At 43.9% G+C, this 23,127-nt stretch overlaps 1 protein-coding gene and 1 long non-coding RNA gene across 2 annotated transcripts in view; one reads left to right on the forward strand and one right to left on the reverse strand.

The window, feature by feature from the left end:
- Positions 1–19,544, forward strand: part of EFCAB8 (EF-hand calcium binding domain 8) — a 99,003-nt gene extending 79,459 nt beyond the window's left edge. The window contains exons 22-26 of the mRNA XM_015457927.4: positions 1,916–2,084; positions 16,193–16,322; positions 17,542–17,746; positions 17,827–17,925; positions 18,844–19,544. Of these exons, the coding sequence (XP_015313413.3) occupies positions 1,916–2,084; positions 16,193–16,322; positions 17,542–17,746; positions 17,827–17,925; positions 18,844–19,317 (1,077 nt within the window). The 3' untranslated portion in view covers positions 19,318–19,544. The remainder of the gene's footprint in view (positions 1–1,915; positions 2,085–16,192; positions 16,323–17,541; positions 17,747–17,826; positions 17,926–18,843) is intronic.
- On the reverse strand, positions 16,936–18,705 carry LOC141407912 (uncharacterized). Its single transcript, XR_012419258.1, has 2 exons — positions 18,571–18,705; positions 16,936–17,416 (listed from the first exon to the last, which is right to left on the reverse strand). It is a non-coding gene; the product is annotated as an uncharacterized lncRNA (long non-coding RNA).
- Positions 19,545–23,127: the final 3,583 nt, after the last annotated feature.

A 23,127-nucleotide genomic window follows, 5' to 3' on the forward strand; every position in this document is an offset into this window, starting at 1 on the left:
AGTTAGAAAGTAGATTAGTGGTTTCCTGAGGCTGGGGGAGGGAGTTGGGGGAATTGGCTGGTGACTCCTGGGTAAAGAATTTCTTTCTGGGGTGATGAAATGGTCTAAAATAGAATGTGGTGGTGGTTGCACAACTCTGAATATACCAAAAACCATTGAATGAGCACTTTAAATTGGTAAATTATATGTGAATTATGTTCAATATAGTTGTGTTTAGATATCTGTAAAAATGATGGTGCAAATATTCTTTTTCACAAACCTTTTTTTTTGTTGTTTATAGTTGTTTATTTGCACATCTAGTAATTTGTCCCAAGGAGAGAGTATGTAAAAGAACATAAGCCATTTTAAGGCCTTTCATGTATGCTACAAAATTGCACTCCAGAAGGTTTATACAGTTTTGCATTTCATTAGCCTGTTTTGTTTTATCTTTGACAACCTAAAGAATTTATTAGTAGTATTCGTCTGAGGATCCTCTAGATCTATCAGAGTGTCTTTCTTACAGAAGACATTCAATAAATAAATGTCCTAAGTGAGCAAAACATTTTTAGTTGATTTTTAGGTGCAAATGGTTTCTTTTGATTTTAATTAAGATGCCTTTGTTTATTATTGATATTGACATCTTTTCTTATTCTGTCGGCTTTGTATAACTTTGTGAATTGTCTCTTCATGTCCTTTGCCTACTTTTCCATTGTGGTAACTATCTTTTATAAATGTTGTATAATTAGTTAAAAATATATTAGGCTGGGCATGGTGGATCATGCCTGTAATCCCAGCTCTCTGGGAGGCCAAGGTGGATGGATCGCTTGAGCCTAAGAGTTCGAGACCAGCCTGGGCAACATAGTGAGACCCCATCTCTAAAAAAAAAAAAAGCAATAAAAATATTTGAAAATATTAACTCATTGTCTATCATATGGATTATAAATATCCCCCCAAATTTGTCACTTGCTTGTTAATTTTATTTATGATGATTTAAAAATTACAATATATTTTTTGGTGTTCAAGTCTGTTTTTGTTCCCATTGTGATATTTTCATTTGCCTATCACTTTCTTAGAGAAAAGATAAACATTGATTCATTCTTTTGTAGGTGTTTTATGATTTCATTGAAAATAAAATCTTCAATGCATCTAGTATTTATTTTGTTGTAGGATAAAAGATAACAACATAGGTTTCTCTTATAGTTCATCAGGTATCCCACTACTGTTTATTGCGTCATGTTTTCTGTTACCACTCTTACTATATACCAAAGTTTTACGTACATTCGGGTTGGTTTCTGAGCTTTCTATTGTCTTCCATTGCTTTGTTTAAAATTTAAAGTTTATTTTTCTGACTTTCCATACTTGAATATGGTCGAATAAGTCCCCCTTTATTAATCTTGTTTTATTTAAAAATGGTCATTTTCACTAATTTTCCAGTTCAGTAGTTTTATTCTCTCACTGTAATGTGATTTATCACCCCATTGCTCATTCTATTCATCTCCCAATGCCCAACTAAAAAGCTTCAGAAGACTGAGGCTCTTGCCCTGGCCCCATCACTTTCTAGCTATGTGGGCTTGGTCTAGTCATTGAACATGTCTGACTCTCACTTTTCTCCTCTGTAAGTCAGTGAGAATTATATATTTCCTATAAGGTCGTGAGGTTCAAATGGAATAATATGTATACAGGCACTTGGTAAACAATGTGGTCATATGCAAGTGCTTTTTATGGTTTTACCTAAGGGGCCACTGAGGGCTAGAGAAGTGTCGGGACCTATGTAAGGTCACAAGTAAGTTCATGTGGAACACATCTAAAACTAGAACCCTAGCCAGTGTCCCAGGGCCCTTCCAGCTGGGCTCTGCAGCCTGCAGTCTTAGGTGCCTTCTGATTAGCCTGTGTAGTGGTCTTGGTGTAAGTGTTTCTCCTGTACTGTCCCCTATAGGTTGTGGCTGGCCATACCATTTCCCTGGTTCCCCCCACGCTCCTGATTACCTGGAAGGGCCATTTGGATAGTGTGGCAGACATCCTGTATGTGGACAACTTCCAGTTGGTTATCAGCGCTGGCCAGGACCGGGACGTCAAGGCTTGGAAACTCTCCGGTGATGCCATTGGTATGGGTCCTGCTGAAGCTCAGCCATGCCCATGGCCCTTCTTTTCTCTGTCCCTGTCTGAACATAAGCTGGTATGAACTTTGTACTCTGTGGGGAGGGACTCTCAGGCCACAGCAAATGCCTTTGCTTAAATAATATTACAGTCTGCCCAATTGTCCGTTCAGCAAATGGTCCTTCCATCTATTCACCCATTCACCCAATATTATTCACCTATGTATATTTTGCAAATCATATATCTGATAAGGCATATTCCTTTCTCTTTTAAAAAATAAACTTAATTGTTGCATTGTATATATAAAAAAAACCCCATACAAACCCGAAGGGTTCAGCTTGGTGAATTTTGACAAAGTAAACACATCCCCACATAGCCACCGTTCATGTCAAGAAACAATTAGGGCCAGGTGTGATGACTCACTCCTCTAATCCCAACACTTTTTTGTCCCCTTTTCCTCCTGTGCTGTCTTCCTTTTTTTTTTTTTGTAGTGCCCTGTCTCTACTAAAAATACAAAAATTAGCTGGGCATGGTGGTGCATTCCTGTAATCCCAGCTACTTGAGAGGCTGAGGCAGGAGAATCATTTGAACCTGGTAGGCAGAGGTTGCAGTGAGCCGAGATCATGCCACTGCACTCCAGCCTGGGCAACAGAGTGAGACTCCGTCTAAAAAAAGAAAAAAAAAAAAGAATTAAAGGTGACTTATGTACCACCATTACAGTATTACAGCATTCTGTATTTTTCTAAGTACATTTATCAGAAAGTTTTGTATTTTCATATGCTTTCATGTTCCTGCCTAGCATTCTTTTGTTTCAACTTGAAGGGGTCCCTTTAGCATTTATTTAAAGGCAGGTCTAATGGTGATGAACTCCTCTTGTTTTTATTTATCTGGGAAAAGTTTTATATTTCCTTCATTTTTAAAGGACAACTTTCCTGGATATAGTATTTTTGGATGAGATTTTTTTGTTTTTGTTATTTTTTATTTTTTATTTTTATTATTTATTTATTTATTTTTTTGTGACAGAGTCTCACTGTGTCACCTAGGCTGGAATACAGTGGTGTGATCTCGGCTTACTGCAAGCTCTACCTCCTGGATTCATGCCATTCTCCTGCCTCAGCCTCCTGACTAGCTGGGCCTACAGGCGCCCACCACCACGCCCGGCTAATTTTTTGTATTTGTAGTAGAGATGGGGTTTCACTGTGTTCGCCAGGATGGTCTCGCTCTCCTGATCTCGTGATCTGCCTGCCTCAGCCTCCCAAAGTGCTGGGATTACAGCACTGCACCTGGCCGAGTTTTTGTTCTTTTTATAATGTGTCTCCTTGTGGATTACTTTGACTTTATCCTAGTTGGAATCCCTTGAGCTTCTTAAATATAGGTTTCTTTTCCTTTTTAAGATTTGAAACATTTTCAGCCATTATTTACTAAAATAAGCTTTTTGTCCCTTTCTCTCTCTCTCTCTCCTCCTTCTGGTACTACATAATGCATATATTGTCCATTTGACGATGTCTCATAAATCCCTTAGGCTTTCTTTACTCTTTAAAATTCTTTTTTCTTTTTGCTTCTTTGACTGGATATCTTCAAGTCTGCTGATTTTTCCTTCTGCTTGATCAAGTCTACTGTAGATGACCTTTGAATTCAATTATTTTATTTTTCATCTTTAGCTCTGGAATTTTTTTTTTTTTCTTTCTTCGAGATGGGGTCTTGCTCTGCCACCCAGGCTTGAGTGCAGTGGCACGAATTCAGCTCACTGAAGCCTTGACCTCCCAGCCTCAAGTGATCTTCCCACCTCAGCCTCCTGAGTAGCTGGGACTACAGGTGCATGCCATCACGCCTGGCTAATTTTTTTTATTGTTTGTAGAGACAGGGTTTCACCATGTTGCCCAGGCTGGCCTTGAATTCCTGAGCTCAAGTGATCCGCCCGCCTAAGCTTCCCAAAGTGTTGGGATTATAGTTGTGGGCCACCATGGCTGGCCTCTGTTTGGTTCTTTTCTATATTTTCTGGGTCCTCACTAGTATTCTCATTTTGTTCATGTATTGTTTCTGAGCTTGTTGAGCATTTTTATCATGGTTACTTAGAATTCTTTGTCAAATAATTCATATACCTCAATTTCTTTAGCGGCAGTAAATTTGCAATTTACGTGCATAAGTTTATTTTTTTTAGGAGTCCATTATCTCTTGCTCCCTCTGGTGTCTGTTTGGAGTACTGCAAGTTCTCTAGAGCTGCTACAAGCTTCCCCCAGGCCTCTAGAATATGCTAGGTCTTTCAATAGTCTGAGGCAAGACAGAAACCAGTCTCTTGGGTACCCCTCAAAGGCTAACAAAGGCTAACACTGGATATATATGCTCCAAATCTGCTTCCTCAGGGAGAAGCTGGAAGTTGGGTTATTTTCCCTACTCATTCCTCAGAGCGGCAGGAGGGACTCTGATAGTGAGTGTATGCTAGTCTAAATTGTCACCTTTGTTCTTAGTAGCCCAGTCTGGTGCCCCTTCCTGTCAGTGCTTAGATTCAGGCAAGACAGAAACTGGTTCATCATGCAGCCCTCTGAAAAGTCTGCATGTTAGATGTACATCTCAGTCTTTCCCTCCCAGGGAGAAGCTGGAAGCTGGGGGTTCCTTCCCAATCTGCTTCACTGAGCCAGGAGGAGGGATTACAAGTGAGCACCATGAATTTTCCTACTGGCTTCAGTGCAGCTGGTGTGTGTGTGTGTGTGTTTGTTTGTTTGTTTTGCATTCATCTGGGATGAATGGTCCTGGTTTCTGGTCCATGTACTGTTGTTCAGTCAGTGTCTCCATAAGGGGAAGGAGGTGCTGGATCTTCCTATTCTACCATCTTGCTGATGTCACCCATTTTTTGTATCTTTCAAAGACGTCTTTGACTATCCCCTAAATATAATATCTAGTGTTTTTTTTAGAAGCTTGATTGTTTTAAAAATCAGATTTTTGAAGTGTAATTTACATCCGATAAAAGCACGTTTTAAAAGTATATAGTTCTATGAGGTTTCATGAATGCATAGAATTGTGTAATTAGTATCACAATCAAGATATAGACATTACCCCAAAAAGCGACCTCATGTCTCCTCATAATAAACTCTATTTCCTTCTCCTAACCCCTGGCAGCCATTGATCTGTTTTGTCTCTATAGTTTTGCCTTTTCCAGATTATCATAAATGGAAACATACACATGTAGCTGAGTGAAATTCTAACTTTCACTTAGCATAATCAATTTTAGATTCATCTGTGTCGTTGAATGTTTCAGTAGTTTGTTCTTTTTATTGCTGAGTATTATTCCACTGTATGGCTCTGTCATAGTTTGTTAACCCATTCACCAGTTATAGGACATTTGGGTCATTGTCAGTTTTGGGTGATTATGAATGAAGCTGTTTTAAACATTGTTTTCATTTCTGTTGGGTAAGTATTTAGAAGCAGAACGACTGGGTTGTATGGTTAAGTGTATTGAAACTTTATGAGAAACGACCAAACTGTTTTGCATTTCTACCTCTGCGTCTTCATCAACATTTGGTGTTTGATCTGTTATTATTTTAAATTTTAATAATCTATAATTATAGCATGATATTTCAATACTCTTCTCTCAATAATTTATAAGACAACTCTACAGAAAATCATTAATGATATAGAATACTTGAATAACACTATCAAACAATTTTACTTAATTGACATTTATAGATCACTCCATTCATAAACAAAATAAACATTATTATTATTATTATTATTATTATTTTGAGACGGAGTCTCGCTCTGTCGCCAGGCTGGAGTGCAGTGGCGCAATCTCAGCTCACTGCAACCTCCGCCTCCCAGGTTCACGCCATTCTCTTGCCTCAGCCGCCTGAGTTGCTAGGACTACAGGTGAGCGCCACCACACCCAGATAAATTTTTTTTTTGGAATTTTAGTAGAGATAGGATTTCACCATGTTGGCCAGAATGGTCTCGATCTCTCGACCTCATGATCCGCCCGCCTCGGCCTCCCAAAGTGCTGGGATTACAGGCGTGAGCCACCGCGCCTGGCCAACATTATTTTTAAGTGCACACAGAACATTAATTCAAACAGACCATATTCTGGGCCACAAAACAAATCTCAATAATTTCAAAAGGATTTATGCCATACAGAGTATGTTCTCTGATCCCAATGAAACTGAATTATAAATCAAAAACAGAAATATCTTTGAAATATCCCTAAATATTTGGAAGATAAATGACACACTTCTAAATAACCCATGGGCCAAAAAAGAAATCCAGAGGGAAATTAGAAAACATTTTGAACTGAATGAAAATGAAAATATAACATTTCAAAATTTATGAGATGCCACAAAAAACAGTAGTAAGGGGGAAATTTATAACACTAAATTCCTATACTAGAAGGAAAAAAGTTCAAATCACTAGCCTCAACTTCCACATTAAGAAACTAGAAAGAGGCCTGGTGCAGTGGCTCACGACTTTGGGAGGCAGGTGGGGGGATCATTTGAACCCAGGAGTTCAAGACCAGCCTGGGCAACATAACGAGACCCCATCTCAATGAAAGAAAGAAAAGAAAGAAAGAAAGAAGGAAAGAAGAAGGAAAGAAAGAAAGAGCAAGTTGAACCCAAAGTAAATAGAAGAAAGGAAATAATAAAGATTAGAATGGAAATCGATGAAACAGAAAAGTAAAAAATAATAGGGAAAATCAATGAAGCCAGAAGCTGGTTCTTTGAAAAGATCAATTAAATTGATAAACCTCCAGCTAGACTGGGCAGGAAAAAGAGACAGAAGACACAAATTACCAATATCAGGAATAAGTGGGATGACATCACTGCTGATTCTACCGATGTTAAAAGGATAACAATGAAATACTATAAACAACTTTATACAATAAATTTGGCAACTTACATGAAATAAACTCCTTGAAAGACACAAACTACTAAAGCTTACACAAGAAGAAGCAGATAACCCAAATAGCCTTATATCAAAGAAATTAAATTTGTAGTTTAAAACGCTCTTCACAAAGATATCTCCAGGCCTAAATGGCTTCCCTGGTGAATTTTACCAAATATTTGAAGGAGAAATAATATAAGTTCTACAGAAACTGTTCCAGAAAGTTGAAAAGGATACAATACTTCCCAACTCATGAGGCAACTTGGTACCAAAACCTGACTAAGACATTATAAGAAGAAAGTGAAAAAGAAAAGGAAAGAAAGAAAGAAAGAAACAATTGATTAATATCCCTCATAAGCATAAATGCAAAATATCTTAACAAAACTTTTGCAGATAAAATCCAGCAATATATAAGAAGGGTAATATATCATAATCAAATAGGGTTTACCCCAGATATACAAGGTTGGTTTAATATTTGAAAATCAATATAATTTATTATATTAATAAACTTAAAGTGAAAAACTATGTGATTATCTTGTTATAATAAAGTCATTTGACAAAATTCAACATCCATTTCTGATAAAAACATTTAGCAAAATAGAAAAAAACTTCCTCAACCTGAGGAAGTGCATCTGTGAAAAAACCTAAAACTAACTTCACACCTAATGGTGAAAGGCTGAGTACTTTGCCCTGACCAGGAATAAGACATGCCACTTCGATTCAAAGTTAGACTAGAAGTGTAGAGGGCAGTTAGAGAAGGAAAAAAAAAGGCATTCAGATTGGAAAGGAAGAAATAAAACTTTTTATTTGTAGTTGACTAATTGTCTATGTAGAAAATCCAGTGGATTTTACTAAAAAGAGTTAGTAAGGAGTTTAACAAGGTTGCAGGATACAAAATCAGTATAAAAAATCAATTGTATTTCTATATACTAGCAATGAACAGTCAGAAATGGAAGTAAAAGATACATTTACGATAACATAAAACATGAAATACCAAGATATGTAAGTACACAGAAAAGTACTACAAAATATTGCTGAGACAAAGTGTAGAAGATTTACTGTTAATGGGTAGAAGACTCTCTGATTAAGAATAAAATTATTTCCAAATTAATTTGTAGGTTAACTGAAATACCAATCAATACCCCAGAAGAATTTTTGTAGAAATTGACACAGTGATTCTAAAATTTATATAAACCAGTCAAAATAGCTTTGGCAAAGGAAACTAAGATGAAGCGCTAACATTGCCTGATTTCAAGACTTATTGTGAAGCCATGGTAATCAAGACAGTGTGGTAATGGCATAGAGACAGACAAATAGATCAATGGAATGGCACAGAAAGTCCAGAGATACACCCATACATATACGGACATCTGTTTCCGACAAAGGTGCAAAGGCAATTCAGTGGAGAAAAGACAGACTTAAAGCAACGAACTTGGATCCACACTTCACACCACATACAAAAAGCAGCTCAAAATGGGCTGTGCATGGTGGTTCATGCCTGTAATCCAAGCACTTTGGGAGGCTGAGGTGGGAAGATCACTTGAGGCCAGGAGTTCGAGACCAGCCTGACCAACATGAGAAGACCCCATCTGCTAAACATACAAAAAATTAGCCAGGCATGGTGGTGCCGGCCTGCAGTCCCAGCTACCCAGGAGGCTGAAGCATGAGAATTGCTTGAACCTGGGAGGTGGAGGCTGCAGTGAGCCAAGATCACACCACTGCACTACAGCCTGGGCGACAAAGCAAGACTCTATCTCAAAAAAACAAAACAAACAAAAACAATTCAAAATGGATCATAGAACTAAAGGCAAAAGTTAAAACTAAAACTTCTAGAAGAAATCATGGGAGAAAACCTTTGTGACCTTGGTTTAGGCAGAGATTGTTTGGATGCAACACCAGTAGAGCACAATTAATAAAATATCAAGTTAGTAACAGTTTATCAAACTTAAAAACTTCTGCTCTTCAAAAGACATTGTTAAGAGAACAGAAAGATAAACCACAGACTGGGAGAAGATATTTGCAAATCCTATATCTGATAAAGCTCCTATTTAGAATATATGAACTTTCAGAACTCAATAAGGAAACAAATAATACAATAAAAACATTAGAAAAAGGTTTGGATAGACCACAAATTTGAAGAAACTTCACTGTAATAATTAAAGAGGAAACACGAAGGACAGCTCGACAGTCAGCAGGGACAGGTTTATTTTAAATAAACCTGAGAGGGGCAGCTGGCTGAGTTAGGTTAGAGCCACACTCTCTTACAGACTAAGAGTTTTTAAGGATTCAGGGTGGGAGAGTTTATCAGAGGCTTGGACTGCTTCTGTGTCTTTTTGTTGTGCTTATCTGGGAGGGAGAGTTGTGTGTCTGTTCCCATACATCTTTCTGCAGCTGCAGGCATATCCCCTCTGCTTTTAGCTTCCCTATCTTAGTGCACCTGAAGGGAAAGGAATGTGCTTATTAAGGCCTACTGTTTTACTGGGGCCCATTGTATGAGGGTGAAGTTTAGCAGTTACCCAAGAGACTTTCCCCTGACCTCTCTCTGTGCCGGAGGTGTCTTATCAGTGTTTTACTGTCTGCTCTTTCTGTCTGCTTGTAGTTAGAAGTGATTTCCTTGAAATGCATGAGGCTAGAAAGGGAGCTGGAACTTAAAGTGGTGGTGTTTGTCCGCGATGACGGTGCTCCTGCTCTGTCATTCACCAAAGAAAATATATAGAAGCATGGAAAGCAATGCTCAATATTTATTCATTAGAAGAGACATACTAATTAAAACCGCTAAAGATACCATTTATCTTATTAGAATGGCTGAAATTAAACAATATTGATCATACTAAGATGGTATATGAAGGAGCTGAAACTCTCCTGCATGGCTAATGGGAACGTATAATGGTACAACTGCTTTGGAAAGCGTTTTGGCAGTTTCTTAATAAAGTTAAATGTGCCCCTATGATATGAGTCAGCTGTTCCACTTCTATGAAAGCATATGCCCGGGTAAAGACTACATACATAAATGTTCACAGCAGTATTTTTTATTTTATTTATTTATTTATTTATTTATTTTTGAGACGGAGTCTCGCTCTGTCGCCCAGGCTGGAGTACAGTGGCCGGATCTCAGCTCACTGCAAGCTCCGCCTCCTGAGTTTACACCATTCTCCTGCCTCAGCCTCCCAAGTAGCTGGGCTACAGGCGCCCGCCACCTCGCCCGGCTAGTTTTTTGTATTTTTTAGTAGAGACGGGGTTTCACTGTGTTAGCCAGGATGGTCTCGATCTCCTGACCTGATGATCTGCCCGTCTCGGCCTCCCACAGTGCTGGGATTACAGGTGTGAGCCACCGCGCCCGGCCAGCGGTATTTTTTTGTAACAGCCCCAAACTAGAAACAATTCAAATGTCCATCAATAGTTGAGTTATAAACTATGGTTTATGGAATATCACTCAGCAATAAAACAGAATGAAGAATTGATTCATTATATAATGTGGTTGGATTTCAAAATAATTATGCTTAGTGAGAGAAGCCAAACAAAAACCTGTACATATTGTATGATTTATTTTTTCCCAACCATTTACATCTGCATCTATTTATATAAAATTTTAGGAAATGCAAACAAATTTATAGTGTGACAGCAGATAACTGGTTGTTTGGGGATTAGGGGCTGATGAGGGTTGGAAGGGTGAGAGCTCAAAGAAGCAGGAAGAAACTTTTGCAGGTGATGGATATGTACATATTAAATAGAAACCGGTTATTGCATGTCAGTTATACTTCAATGAAACTGTTAAAAATAGTCATCCTACTAGGTTTATAGTGGTATCTTATTAATGATTTTAATTTGCATTCCTCTAGTGACTAATGATGTTGAAATATTTTCTTGCACTTATTAAAGTTTTTGCCCATTTTAAAATTGGGTGTTGTTTTTAAGTTGTAGGAGTTATTTATATATTATGGATATTAACCTCTTATCAGGGATATGATTTTCAAATACTTTCTCCCATCCTGTAAGCTTCTTTTTCATTGGGTTCGTTGTTGATTGTGGTTTTTATTTGTTTGTTTGTTTGTTTGTTTTGAAATGGAGGTTCGCTGTTGTTACCCAGGCTGGAGTGCAATGGTGCGATCTCAGCTCACTGCAACCTTCACCTCCCTGGTTCAAGCAATTCTCCTGCCTCAGCCTCCCGAGTAGCTGGGATTACAGGCACCCACCACCACACCCATCTAATTTTATATGTTTAGTAGAGACGGGGTTTCATCATTTTGTCCAGGCTGGTCTTGAACTGCTGACCTTAGGTGATCGACCTGCCTTGACCTTTCAAAGTGCTGGGATTATAGGTGTGAGCCACCACACCCAGCCTGATTATGTTTTTTGAAACACAGAAGTTTTCACATTTAATGTCTATTTTTGCTTTCATTGCCTGTTTTTTAGTGTCATATCATTGGCCTAATCCAATGTTATGAAGCTTTCCTTCCATATTTTTTTCTAGGAGTTTTTACAATTTTGGGTATTATGTTTAGGTATTTAATTCATTTTGAGTTCATTTTTGTATATGGTGTAAAAAGGGTCCAGTTTTACTCTTTTGCATGTGGCAATTTGGTTTTCCCAGCACCATTTGTTGTAGAGACTGTCTTTCCCAATTGAGTGGTCTTGGCACTTTTGTTGAATATCATTTGGCTACATATGTGAGGCTTTATTTTTTAATTTAATTTTATTTTTTTTGAGACAGAGTCTTGCTCTGTCGTCCAGGCTAGAGTGCAGTGGCGATCTTGGTTCACTGCAAGCTCCGTCTCACAGGTTCACACCATTCTCCTGCCTCAGCCTCCCGAGTAGCTGGGACTACAGGTGCCTGCCACCACACCTGGCTATTTTTTTTATTTTTATTTTTAGTAGAGACAAGGTTTCACCGTGTTAGCCAGGATGGTCTCGATCTCCTGACCTCATGATCTGCCTGCCTTGGCCTCCCAAAGTGCTGGGATTAGAGGCTTGAGCCACTGCGCCCGGCCGAGGCTTTGTATTCTATTCCATTGGTTTATATGTCTGTTTTTATGCCGGTACCACACTGTCTTGATTACTGTAGCTTTGTAATATATTTTAAAATCAGAAAGTAGATGTTTTTGTTCTCTAAGAAATTTTTGCTTACATTAAAATTACAAAGATATTCTCTTAGATTTCCCTCTAGAAACTAGAGATTTTGGCTTTTAATTTAGGTCTATGATCTATCTTCAATTGATTGTTGTATAGAGAGGATGTTTTGTCTATTTCCAGTTAGCCAAGAGAGTTAAAAAAAAATCGTAAATAGGTGTTGAATTCTGTCAAATGTTTTTTCTGCTTCTACTGTGATAATCATATAGCTTTTGTCCTTTATCCTGTTGATGTGGTAAATTACATTTTTTGAATTTTGAATTCAAACCTGCATTCCTGGAGTAAACCCCACTTAGTCAAGATGTATTATTCTTTTAATATATTGTTGAATTCTATTTTACTCCTTAATGGAACTTTATTGTGTTATGGCCAGGAACCCTTGAGTGCCTAAAACTTTCTTGGTCCTGGACATCTATCCTCCCATGAGTAGAGTGGCCAATGGGAATTCAAAATACCATTTTACTTTGGTTTTCTTGGTTTTGCCTCAAAAATGCAGCATTTTTCTGGTAAGTGGAGATAGAGCCATATGATTTTGCCTAAGGCAGGCCCCTCCCTTTCCCTAAAGCCAAACCTGGATCTTACCCTAGCGGGCCATTAGAGACAAGAACACAAGTGAAAAACAGAATGGCTCCTCCAAGTGCATTTATAACAAGTGATCCCTGCTGGGCTCAGTGGCTCACACCTGTAATCCCAGTACTCTGGGAGACCAAGGTGGGAAGATCACATAAGCACAGGAGTTTGAGACCAGCATGGGCAACAACGTGAGACCCTGTCTCTACAAAAAATTTAAAACTTAGCTGGGCATGGAAGTGCGCACCTGTAGTCCCGGTGACTCAGGAGGCTGAGGCAGGAGGATCGCCAGAGCCCAGGAGTTCGAGGCTGCAGTGAGTTATGACTGTGCTGGTGTACTCCAGCCTGGGGAATAGAACAAGACCCTGTCTCAAAAAATAAAAATAAAAAAAAAAAAAATAAAACAAATGATGTAAAAAACATGCTCTCTCAGTATTCGAGAGTCCATCCTGTTTGGATTAGCAAATGTTCTATTCTTGAGGAAACCCCAAGAAGGGCTTGAGAAGGGGGCTGGGAGCCTTCCCCACCTCCAAACAGCAAGCATATATCTTCTGTTCCATGTCCTGAGCGAAGGTATAGGTGGCCTCCAACCCAACTGGAATAAAGGCCCTGCCTCACATGTGCAAATGCTGCCTGCCCATGTAAGGGAGAGAAAATGCTGTTTCTCTGTTTTTCGTTAAAAAGAACCCTTTCAGCCCATCTCTGTTCTTATATTTGTGTGCCTCTTTTAAACAGTGTATAATTGAGTCTTATTTTTTTCATCCTGAAAATCTTTACCTTTTAATTGAATATTTAGTTCATTTAAATATCAGCAATTACTTACATAGTTGGTTTGAAGTGTATCATCTTGCTATTTATTTTTTTCTGTTTATCCTATCCTTGGTTTCTTTTTTCTTCCTTTTCTTATTTCTTTTGGGTTAATCAAATATTTTAAAAATTGTTGTTTTGTGTGCTCTGTTTGCTCTTTAAATGGTATCTTTTGTACTGTTCTTTTAGTGATTACCTTAGACATTATATGTATTCTTGACCTAGTGCTACTCCCTGTGCAAGAATCTTACATCCCCCCCATGTTTATGTTATTATTATATATTTTATTTCTACATATGTTGTGTCTTCCTATAAGACATTGTTATTATTATTTCTTTCAGCAGTCAATTTCCTTTTATGGTTACTGACATATTTACCATTTCTGGTGCTCTTCAATCTTGAAATTCTAGGATTCTGTCTGCAATTGTTTTCCTTTAGTCTGAAGAACTTCCTATTTCTTATAGTGTTATCTGCCACTAATAAATTCTCAGATTGATAATTTTCAGATCAAATTTTCCAATCAATGAAAATATCTTTATTTTGCCATAAAATTTAAGACTATTTTACTGGGTATAGAATTCTCAGCTGGCAGTTTCTTTTCTTTCAGCATTTAACATACGGATTCAATGGTCTTCTGGTGTTCATATTTTCTGTTGAAAAGTCAGTTGCAAGTTGCTTCTTTGAAGGTAATTTGTCTTTTTTTCCTCTGGCTGCTTTTGGTTTTCAGCAGTTTGACTATGATATGCCTAAGTGTGGTAGTGTTTGTATTTATTCTGCTTGGAGTTCACTGATCTTTTAAATCTAGAGGTTGATGTCTTTCATCAGTTTTGAAAAGCATTCAGATATTATCTCTTCACTATTACTTCTGCATTATTCTCTCTCCTCTCATTGTGGGGGTACTAACTATATGTGTGCTAGACTATTTGACTTTGTCTCGTAGGTCTCTCATGCCTTTTTTTTTTTTTTTTCATTTTTTTTTTCAAGCTCTGAATTCCACACTGTTTTTTTGCTGACCTGCCTTCCAGTTCACGAACCCTATCCTCTTCTGTATGCAGCTTGCTATTAAATCTATTGAATTAGTTCTTAATTTTAGATTTTTTTGGTTTTGTTTTGTTTTGTTTTTTGAGACAGAGTCTCGCTCTGTCGCCGAGGCTGGAGTGCAGTGGCTGGATCTCAGCTCACTGCAAGCTCCGCCTCCCAGGTTTACGCCATTCTCCTGCCTCAGCCTCCCGAGTAGCTGGGACTACAGGCGCCCGCCACCTCGCCTGGCCAGTTTTTTGTATTTTTTAGTAGAGACAGGGTTTCACTGTGTTAGCCAGGATGGTCTCAATCTCCTGACCTCGTGATCCGCCCGTCTCGGCCTCCCAAAGTGCTAGGATTACAGGCTTGAGCCACCGCGCCTGGCTAGATTTTTTTTTTAGTTTTAGAATGTCCATTTGATTCTTTTCTATAGATTGCAATTCTTCTTTTCCACCATTTTATTCAATTTTCTTTAATTTTATTTAACATTATTTGTAACAGTTATTTAAAGTTTTAATCTGCTAACTCCAATGTCTGAATCTTCTGGAGGGTCCACTTCTAATGCCTATTTCTTCTCTTGATTATTGGTTTTATTTGCCTTTTCAAATGTCATATATACAAAATAAAATAAAATAAAAATCCAAAACTTTTCTGGGCTTGTATAAATGGACTGTAAAGACTTTAGTTGATATTATTTCCCCCAGAGCATTTGCTCTTTCCTCTGTATAGGGCTGAGCATCTCCATCAAGTTGGGGATTGAACTGGGTTGGGGCTGAGTAGCAGCTTTAGGAGGACTCAGTTTGCCTCTGTGTTCAGTTGTCTCAAGGATGAAATCTGTGTCTGTTTCAGGCTCCTCCTTCAGTGGGACTCTGTTTCCCAATGATCTCATTCTGCTTTTCTATACCAGCACCTACAACCCCAGCCTCCCTGGTGCTCAGCAAATGTCCTAACAAGAAAAACAGCTGTGCATTCAGGCGAGATTTATTAATCATGCCAGCCACAGTGGATGTCAGAAGCTCTGCTGGTCTCTGTCTCTCTAAGCCAAGTCTGATTCTCGTTAAGCCTGTGTGTAGACTCAGGAGCGCCCCCGAGACAAGAAAGCAGCTCCCACTCCGAGCTTTTCTTGGAAAAACTTGTCCCTTTCTGTCATTTTAGTTCACCTGGCCCTCTGCTTCTATTGCTCTCCAGTGATTTTTTTTTGTTTTTAATGATTTTGTACCTATCTGTTTATTTTTCTTAACTTTAAAAATCCTGCAGCAGGAGAATGGCCTGCTACTCACTATTCTCTGCCCAGGAGCAGGACTTAATTCTGTTTTCACTATCTACTTTTTACTCCAGCCCCATTCCTTCCCCCACCATCCCCAATCTCATATCTGATGGGTGTCTGACCGTTTTATGCCATTGCCATTTTACACACAAGCTACCTGAAGCCCAACTGAGGATCATTCAGTCACTGCCATAGTACTCTCCCCATCTCAGTTCACATGTGGGGCAGGATGCTTTAGGCCTGAGCTCCGAGTGTGTCCTAGGGCTTCTGTCTGGCTCATCCACATATTTGTGGAGTACATATGCTTGGCATATGGTGGGCACTCAACATTTGAGTGGGTGTGGGGGCTGAGGGTAGGGGTTACTAGCTGACCCCTGAAGGTAGAGGATAAGGGGCAGAGGGCTTGGAGGAGGGGAGTATGCCAGTTGTGGTTCTGAGCAGTGTCTGATCAAATCACAGGAACATTTGGCCTGAGTGTGTGGAAAAGACTACAGGATGCCCGTGATGGTCCTCATGAAAACAGAGCAAGCTTAGAGGAAGAGGGCAGCTCCACTGGCACCACCCAGAAGGCCTTCCATCTGGAACTGCAGTGAGTGAGCACAGCCTGCTTGATCTTCTCTGGCCTGAGGAGGGAGAGGCTGTGAGTCTTCCCAGGTCCCAGGAAGCCTCTGCCTGGGTTGGGTAGAGCTAGACATGGGTGAGGAGGACCCTCAGAAGGCCAGAGGTTTGAGAGTTGCAGGCAACTCTAGTCCACAGTGGCAGCTATGGCTGGAGAGCCCAGGCCCTGTTTTAGCCCAGCTCAGCTGAAAGGTTGAGCGGTGAAAGGGGAAAATACAAAAACCCAAGTGCTTGGATGGGGCCCTGTCCCCCAGCCAGGCCCAGATTTGCTAGAGCTGACTTCCCTGCAGAGGTCATTGCTGCATGGCCAGAGGTCCCTGGCAGAGGAGTGCTCAGGCCCAAGGCCCTGATCCTGAGTGGACATTTGTGTTATTTCCCTGATTTGCAGGGAACATCAGGCTGCTGGCTACTTGTTCCTCCCCCTGCAGTTTCATCTCCAACCCACTCCATCCACTCCATCCTTATTCCTGACCAAGTCTCCAGTAATTCTGGTTCATTCAAGAAAATGTGTATTGAGATCCTACTGACTGCCAAACCTTGTGCTAGGTTCTAGAGATACAAGACACCAGACACAGTCCTGCTTCAGAGAACTCACAGTTTACTCGGGGAGGTGGACATGCAGACTCATGGCTGCAGTTTTATGTGATAAGTAATGAGAGTATTAGGAACAGGGATGGCTCGGAGGACAATCTACGTGATTGAGTGGATCAAGTAAGGAAGGCTGCATAGGAGAGGTGATTTTGGAGTTGGGTTTTGACATTTAAGTAGGAGTCTGTCAGGTACCCACAGAATCTTTGTGGCTCCAGTGCTGCCATCAAGGCATACATCTTCACAGTGCTGTGGAGGGACATCAAACAAGGCAAAGGCAGGGTTTCCCTGGGGCAGGGGGCAGACATGTTTGAATAGTCCACAAGGGGAGGTCCAGATAAAGCCAGACGGGGTGTCAGGTCTGCATGGTGGAGAGGACAGAGTGGTGGGAGAGTGGCAGGACTTGCTGGGCCAGCTGCATCGATCCAGGATTTGCAAATTCCATACTTGCTCAGTGGTGGGCTCTGGGAATTTGCCCTGGGGGAGGGATGGAAGTTTGGAAAGGATCAGGCCCAGGAAGGGAGAGCCTTTCAGGGTTTCTGGGAGGGTCACCCTGCCTTGTGGTGGGGGGACATCTTGTGAAGAAAAGCCTCCCACACTAGGGAGCAGCGGGATCTGGCTGAGGCCCTGATATACCAGCGGCGAGAGCAGGCGGCGCTGATGGCCCTCCTGCATGGGAAGGCAGATAAGGAGACAGAAGCTTGGGCCAGGCTGCAGAAGATGGCCCTGATGTCCCCATGGGCCGGAGAGCGCCCCCTGGAAGACATTGAGGACAGCTGGAGCAAGTGGGAGTCCAGGGACAAGCAGGTAAGGCTGGGAGGGGAGCACAGGGAGGGGTGCGGGGACCCCCAACTCGCAGGCTTCACTCTTGGGCGTGGCTCCTGCAGGTGAGCAAAGTCTTGGGAGCGGCGTATAAGCCCAAGGAACGCTTGCGGAATACCAGGTTCCTGTCCATGAGGGTGCCGTACGGCTGGATGAAGCAGCAGGTGAGGCGGGATGGGGCAGCTCCCCAGGAGGCTGGGTCAGGGGCCAGGGAATCCCATGTCCACCGGCAGCCACCCTTGTGCCCACACAGCCCTTCAGTGGGGGTAGACGGGAGCATTTGTCCTTTAACAGGATTCTGGGCCATAGACAGTTCTGGGATGAGACTGATGTGTCTGGTTTGTTTGCCAATGCCCTGGCTGAGGTCACTGGCGCAGCTTTTGTCCTTGAGAACAAGCCTCAAGGGCCTGTGGGACAAGGTCCCCCTTGGGCAGGGCCCCTGTCTATAGCCTCCAAGCATTTCCTATGGTCTGTGGCTGTCCATTTGCTGGTTAGCATATTTCCCACCTGTGTCCCCACTACCGTGGTGCTCAAACAGCAGACCAGGGTGTCGTGCCAGGCCCGTAGTAAGAGACAGGGTAAATGGAAGGAGTGGCTCTCCATTGGGGACAGAAAGGAGCAGGGGATGTTCGAAAGAGCAGATTAGAGCTCCAGATTTGAGATCCCAGCCTCTCCCAGCCTCCCTGTCCTTATCTGCCATGGGAGATAACACTGAAGGCCATGTCTCTGCAGGGCCCCCCTGTCCCGGGCTGGGGAGAGGCTGGTGTGAGATGGATTGTTCCAAGGAGCTCTTTGCACCTGGGCCTTACCCAGCGTCCAGCTCGAGGCCTCATTCGCAGAAGCGGACAGTCTCCTCGCCAGCTCACAGGGTCGTCAGAAGCACCATAATTGGGTGGAGAGCAGGGCTGGGTGCCTGGCCTGGTGCAGGGTGGATGCATAGGTCTGCAGACAATGGTGGTTAGTGGCAACCACGGTCCTCTGGACATGCCTTCTTGGCATGGGAAGACCTCAGGGCACCTGATCCTGGGTGTCCCTGGCTCCACCTGGTGCCCCGTTCCCGCTCCCCACTCTGTTCCCTGCAGATCTCGCCTCAGGTCTACCAAAGCCTGCACTTCAATGATCTGATGCCCACCCAGCAGCCCGACTTCCTGACCAGCAGGAGCCCAGACCAGCAGGACCAGCACATCCGCCTGGTAGCCCACGATGTCCAGAAGGACCTGGTGCCCAGCAGGGAGCAGGCTGTGCTGGATACCATGGACAGCACGCCTGCAGCCACCTCCTCCCCATCTTCCTTGTTATCTGTCACCGCCTCAGCCTGCAGGCTGCTGGACTCCAGCTTGCCTGCCTTCCTGAGGCCCCAGTTCTCTTTCTTGCTGCGGCCCCAGTCGGCCTCCACAGCCCATTCCACCCCCTCAGTCCCATCCCCGGTGTCCAAGTCCACCCTGCAGAGGTCAGCAACCCCCAAGCACATTGTCTCCTCCCTCGAGCGGCCCCCAAGGCCTCTGAAGGCCACCTTCATGTCCTCTGTGAAGGAGGGCTCCCACGTCAGGTTCTGAGGTGCTCTGCCATCTTCTCTAGTCCAGCAGCAGGGCCACCAGGCCCATGGCGGGCCTGCATGTCCCTGGCTTATTCCCTACCAGACCCAGAGGATGTGGCCCTTCCCCCGGCCGCCCCACTTGCCTCTCTGGGGAAGTCCACCTGTCTCCTAATCTTATCTTCTCTCTGGCCCCGCACAGAGCCCTGGGGCAGAAAATAAATGTTCTCAGCTGTGGGCGTCCACAGGCGATGAGGTCGGGCTGTGTGTTCCTTACCCCCTTAGGTCCCTCCTTATCTGAGACCGTTCACATCCCCTGGCCCTGGCAGAGGCAGAGAGGAGAGTCCCTCTCCAAGGACACCTGGGCGTGGCTGGTTGCCTTGGAAACTTGGTTCAGCCTCATTGCAAGAGTGAGGCCTGGCAGCCATCTGGTGAGGGTCATGGCTGTTTGTCTTCTGCCCCTGCTGTCTGTCAGTCTTCCCTCATCATCAAACACTCCATCCCAAGCACCCTTTTCTGTCCTGTGTGCAGAGAGGGCTGGAAGCACGGTGGGCAGCACCCCTCGTGGCTCTGCCGCTGTCTGGCTGTGGAGTCCCATATGTCCTTCCCCTCTGGCCCAGAGTCACCTGTCCAGACCTCTGCTGGGCCGTCAGCCCTCTCGGCAGCTGGAGACCCCATTCTGGGGCATGTGGGGTCTTCTGGACACGTCACCTGCGGCCTGAAGGGAGCCGGGGCTGCCCGCTGCTGCTGAGCAAGGAGGAGGTGGGCTATAGGCTTGGGGTTCTTGGGGGATCTGTCTGTCCCAGTGTCCCCACAGACCCTCCTGCCCAGTCCGAGGCTCAGCCCTGAGGGGCACCTGTGTCCTTTCTCATCTCTCTCTTTCTCCTTCCTTCTCCCTTTACACTTCACAGCGGTGGAAACACGGGCTGCCCGCCGCCACTCTGCTGGGAGGTGTTTTGGTTCTTTTCGTTGTTTCTGAGAAGGAGTCTCACTCTGTCACCCAGGCTGGAGTGCAGTGGCGCGATCTCGGCTCACTGCAACCTCTGCCTCCCAGGTTCGAGTGATTCTCCTGTCTCAGCCTCTCGAGTAGCTGGGATTACAGGCACATGCCACCACGCCCAGCTGATTTTTGTATTTTCAGTAGAGACAGGGTTTGGCCATGTTGGCCAGGCTGGTCTTGAACTCCTGATCCCAAATGATCCGCCCACTTTGGCCTCCCAAAGTGCTGGAATTACAGGCGTGAGCCACCGCGCCCGGTCTGCTGGGAGTTTCTGGGTCACCTGTGCCTCCTTCCTGGGATCACTGCATCCTCTCCTGTGTGAAGAAACTATGATCTGAGCCCTCCCCGCTTGTTTCTTGCATTAAGGAGTCAGGGGCACCCAGGAGCCAGGCATTTTTGAGGCCAAAATCCATCTGCAGGTTGTATCCCAATTACTGTCTATCCGTTTCCTAGTGCTGCTGGAACAAAAGTACCATACTTGATGTCTTAAAACAACAGAAACTTATTGTCTCAGCTCTGGAGGCTGGAGGTCAAGGTGCCGGCTTGGAAGAGGCTGCAGCTTACGTGTCAGTAGCTTCCCAGTAAACCCGCCCAGCAGCCCTTGTTGATTTTCATTTTCACAGCAAACACCTATTAAGTGCCTTCTAATCTAGAAAACTCTTCCTTACGGCGGAGCTGAAAAAGGCGTCTGTCTGGGGCTGAGGAGAGGCTGCTGTCTGGGCCACAGAGGATCATGGCCTGTGTCCCTAGGAGGAGGTGCTGGGGATCAGACACCTTTGCACTCCGGGTTGGGAGCACAGGTTAAGGGGCCCTACCCAGGCCACGCAGACCCCACGCAGTGCCTGCCGTGGCCTTCCCCTCATACCACCTCCCCTGGGAAGGGGCTTCTCATTTTAGACCTCTGCCTTTGCATCCTAGGGCTCCTGGATGCCCCTGGAAGTTGGTAACAGAGCACCACACACAGGGGCCTTCAAGCACCAGACATTAATTTTTTCACAGTTCTGGAGGCCAGAAGCCCAAAATCAAGGTGTCAACAGGGCACCTTAAACCTGGTGGGGGAGGACCCTTCCTTGCCTCTTCCAGCTTCTGGTGTTTGCTGGTAATCCCTGCTTGGTGTTACTTGGCTTAGAGATGCATTCCCCATCCCCCTCCTCACTCTGCCTCCATTGTCACACGGCCATCTCTGTCATGGGTCTCCATGATCCGTCCCTCCCTCTTTCTCTCTTTCCCGCCCTCCCTCCCTTCCTCCCTCCCACCCTCCCTCCCTCCCTTCTTCCCTTCCTTCCTTCTCCCCCCCTTCTCCTCCTTCTTCTTCTTCTTCTTCCTCTTCTTCCTCTTCTCCTTCTTCTCCCCCCTCCTACCCCCTCCTTCTCCCCCTTCCCCTGCTCCTCCCCCTTTTCCTCCTCCTCCCCCTTTTCCTCCTCCTCCCCCTTCCCCTCCTCCTCCCCTTTCTTCTTCTTTCTTCTTTCTTCTTCTTCTTTCCTCCCTCCTCTTCTTCTCTTTTTCCTTTGAGCCAGGGTCTCACTCTGTCACCAAGGTGGAGTAGAGTGGTATGATGATCATAGCTTACTGCAGCCTCAACCCCCCAGGCTCTAGAGATCCTTCCACCTCAGCCTCCCAAATAGCTGAGATCACAGGTGCACACCACTATGCCTGGCTACTTTTTAGAATTTTTTGTAGAGGCCGAGCACAGTGGCTCATGCCTGTAATCCCAGCACTCTGGGAGGCTGAGGTGGGTGGATCACCTGAGGTCAGGAGTTTGAGACCAGCCTGGCCAATATGGCGAAACCCCGTCTCTACTAAAAATACAATAATTAGTTGGGCGTGGTAGTGCATGCCTGTAATCCCAGTCACTCGGGAGGCTGAGACAGGAGAATTGCTTGAATCTGGGAGGCAGAGGTTGCAGTGAGCCTAGGTTGTGCCACTGCACTCCAGCCTGGGCAACAGAGCAAGACTCTGTCTCAAAAAAATAAAAAAATAAATGAATATTTTTGTAGATACTAGATCTTGCTGTGTTGCCCCGGCTGGTCTCAAACTCCTGGGCTCAAGGGATCCTCCTGCCTCAGACTCCCAAAGTGCTGGGATTACAGGCATGAGCCACTGCGCCCGACCACAATGTCTTCTCATAAGGACACCAGGCATATAGGATTAAGGGCCTGCCCTACTCTAGTATGACTTCATCTTAACTGATGACTTCTGCAACGACCCTATTTCCAAATCAGGCCACATTCTGGGTTACTGGGCCTGAGGGCTTCAACGTATCTTTTTGGAGGACATAGGTCAACCCATAACAGCCCCCGAGGTTGGGGAGCGGAAGAGAGTGTGGCTACACTGAAGATTTTCCCAGTTTCTTTTTTCTTTTTTTTACTTTTGAGATAGAGTCTCACTCTTGCCCAGGCTGGAGGGCAGTGGTGCGATCTCGGCTCACTACAACCTCCGCCTCCCATGTTCAAGTGATTCTCCTGCTTCAGCCTCCCAAGTAACTGGGATTACAGGCATGCAGCACCATGCCAGGCTAATTTTTGTATTTTTAGTAGAGATGGGGTTTCACCATGTGGGCCAGGCTGGTGTTGAACCCCTGACCTCTGGTGACCCACCCACCTTGGCCTCCCAAGGGGCTGGGATTATAGGCATGAGCCACCAGGCCCGGATGATTTTCCTAGTTTCTAGAACTTTCTTTCAGCTTTGTAACTGATGCTGTCCTCTTAAATCCCAGTTGTTCTCCCAGAAAATTTCAGCTAGAGTCCCGCAAACCAATGATGAACTCTAAGTTACCTGCCACCTCCCCACTGACCCAGGGACTGGCGTTTCCGAGCCAGGCACGGAATGGGG

This window comes from Macaca fascicularis, chromosome 10 (assembly GCF_037993035.2).
Source record: "Macaca fascicularis isolate 582-1 chromosome 10, T2T-MFA8v1.1".
NCBI lineage: Eukaryota > Metazoa > Chordata > Mammalia > Primates > Cercopithecidae > Macaca > Macaca fascicularis.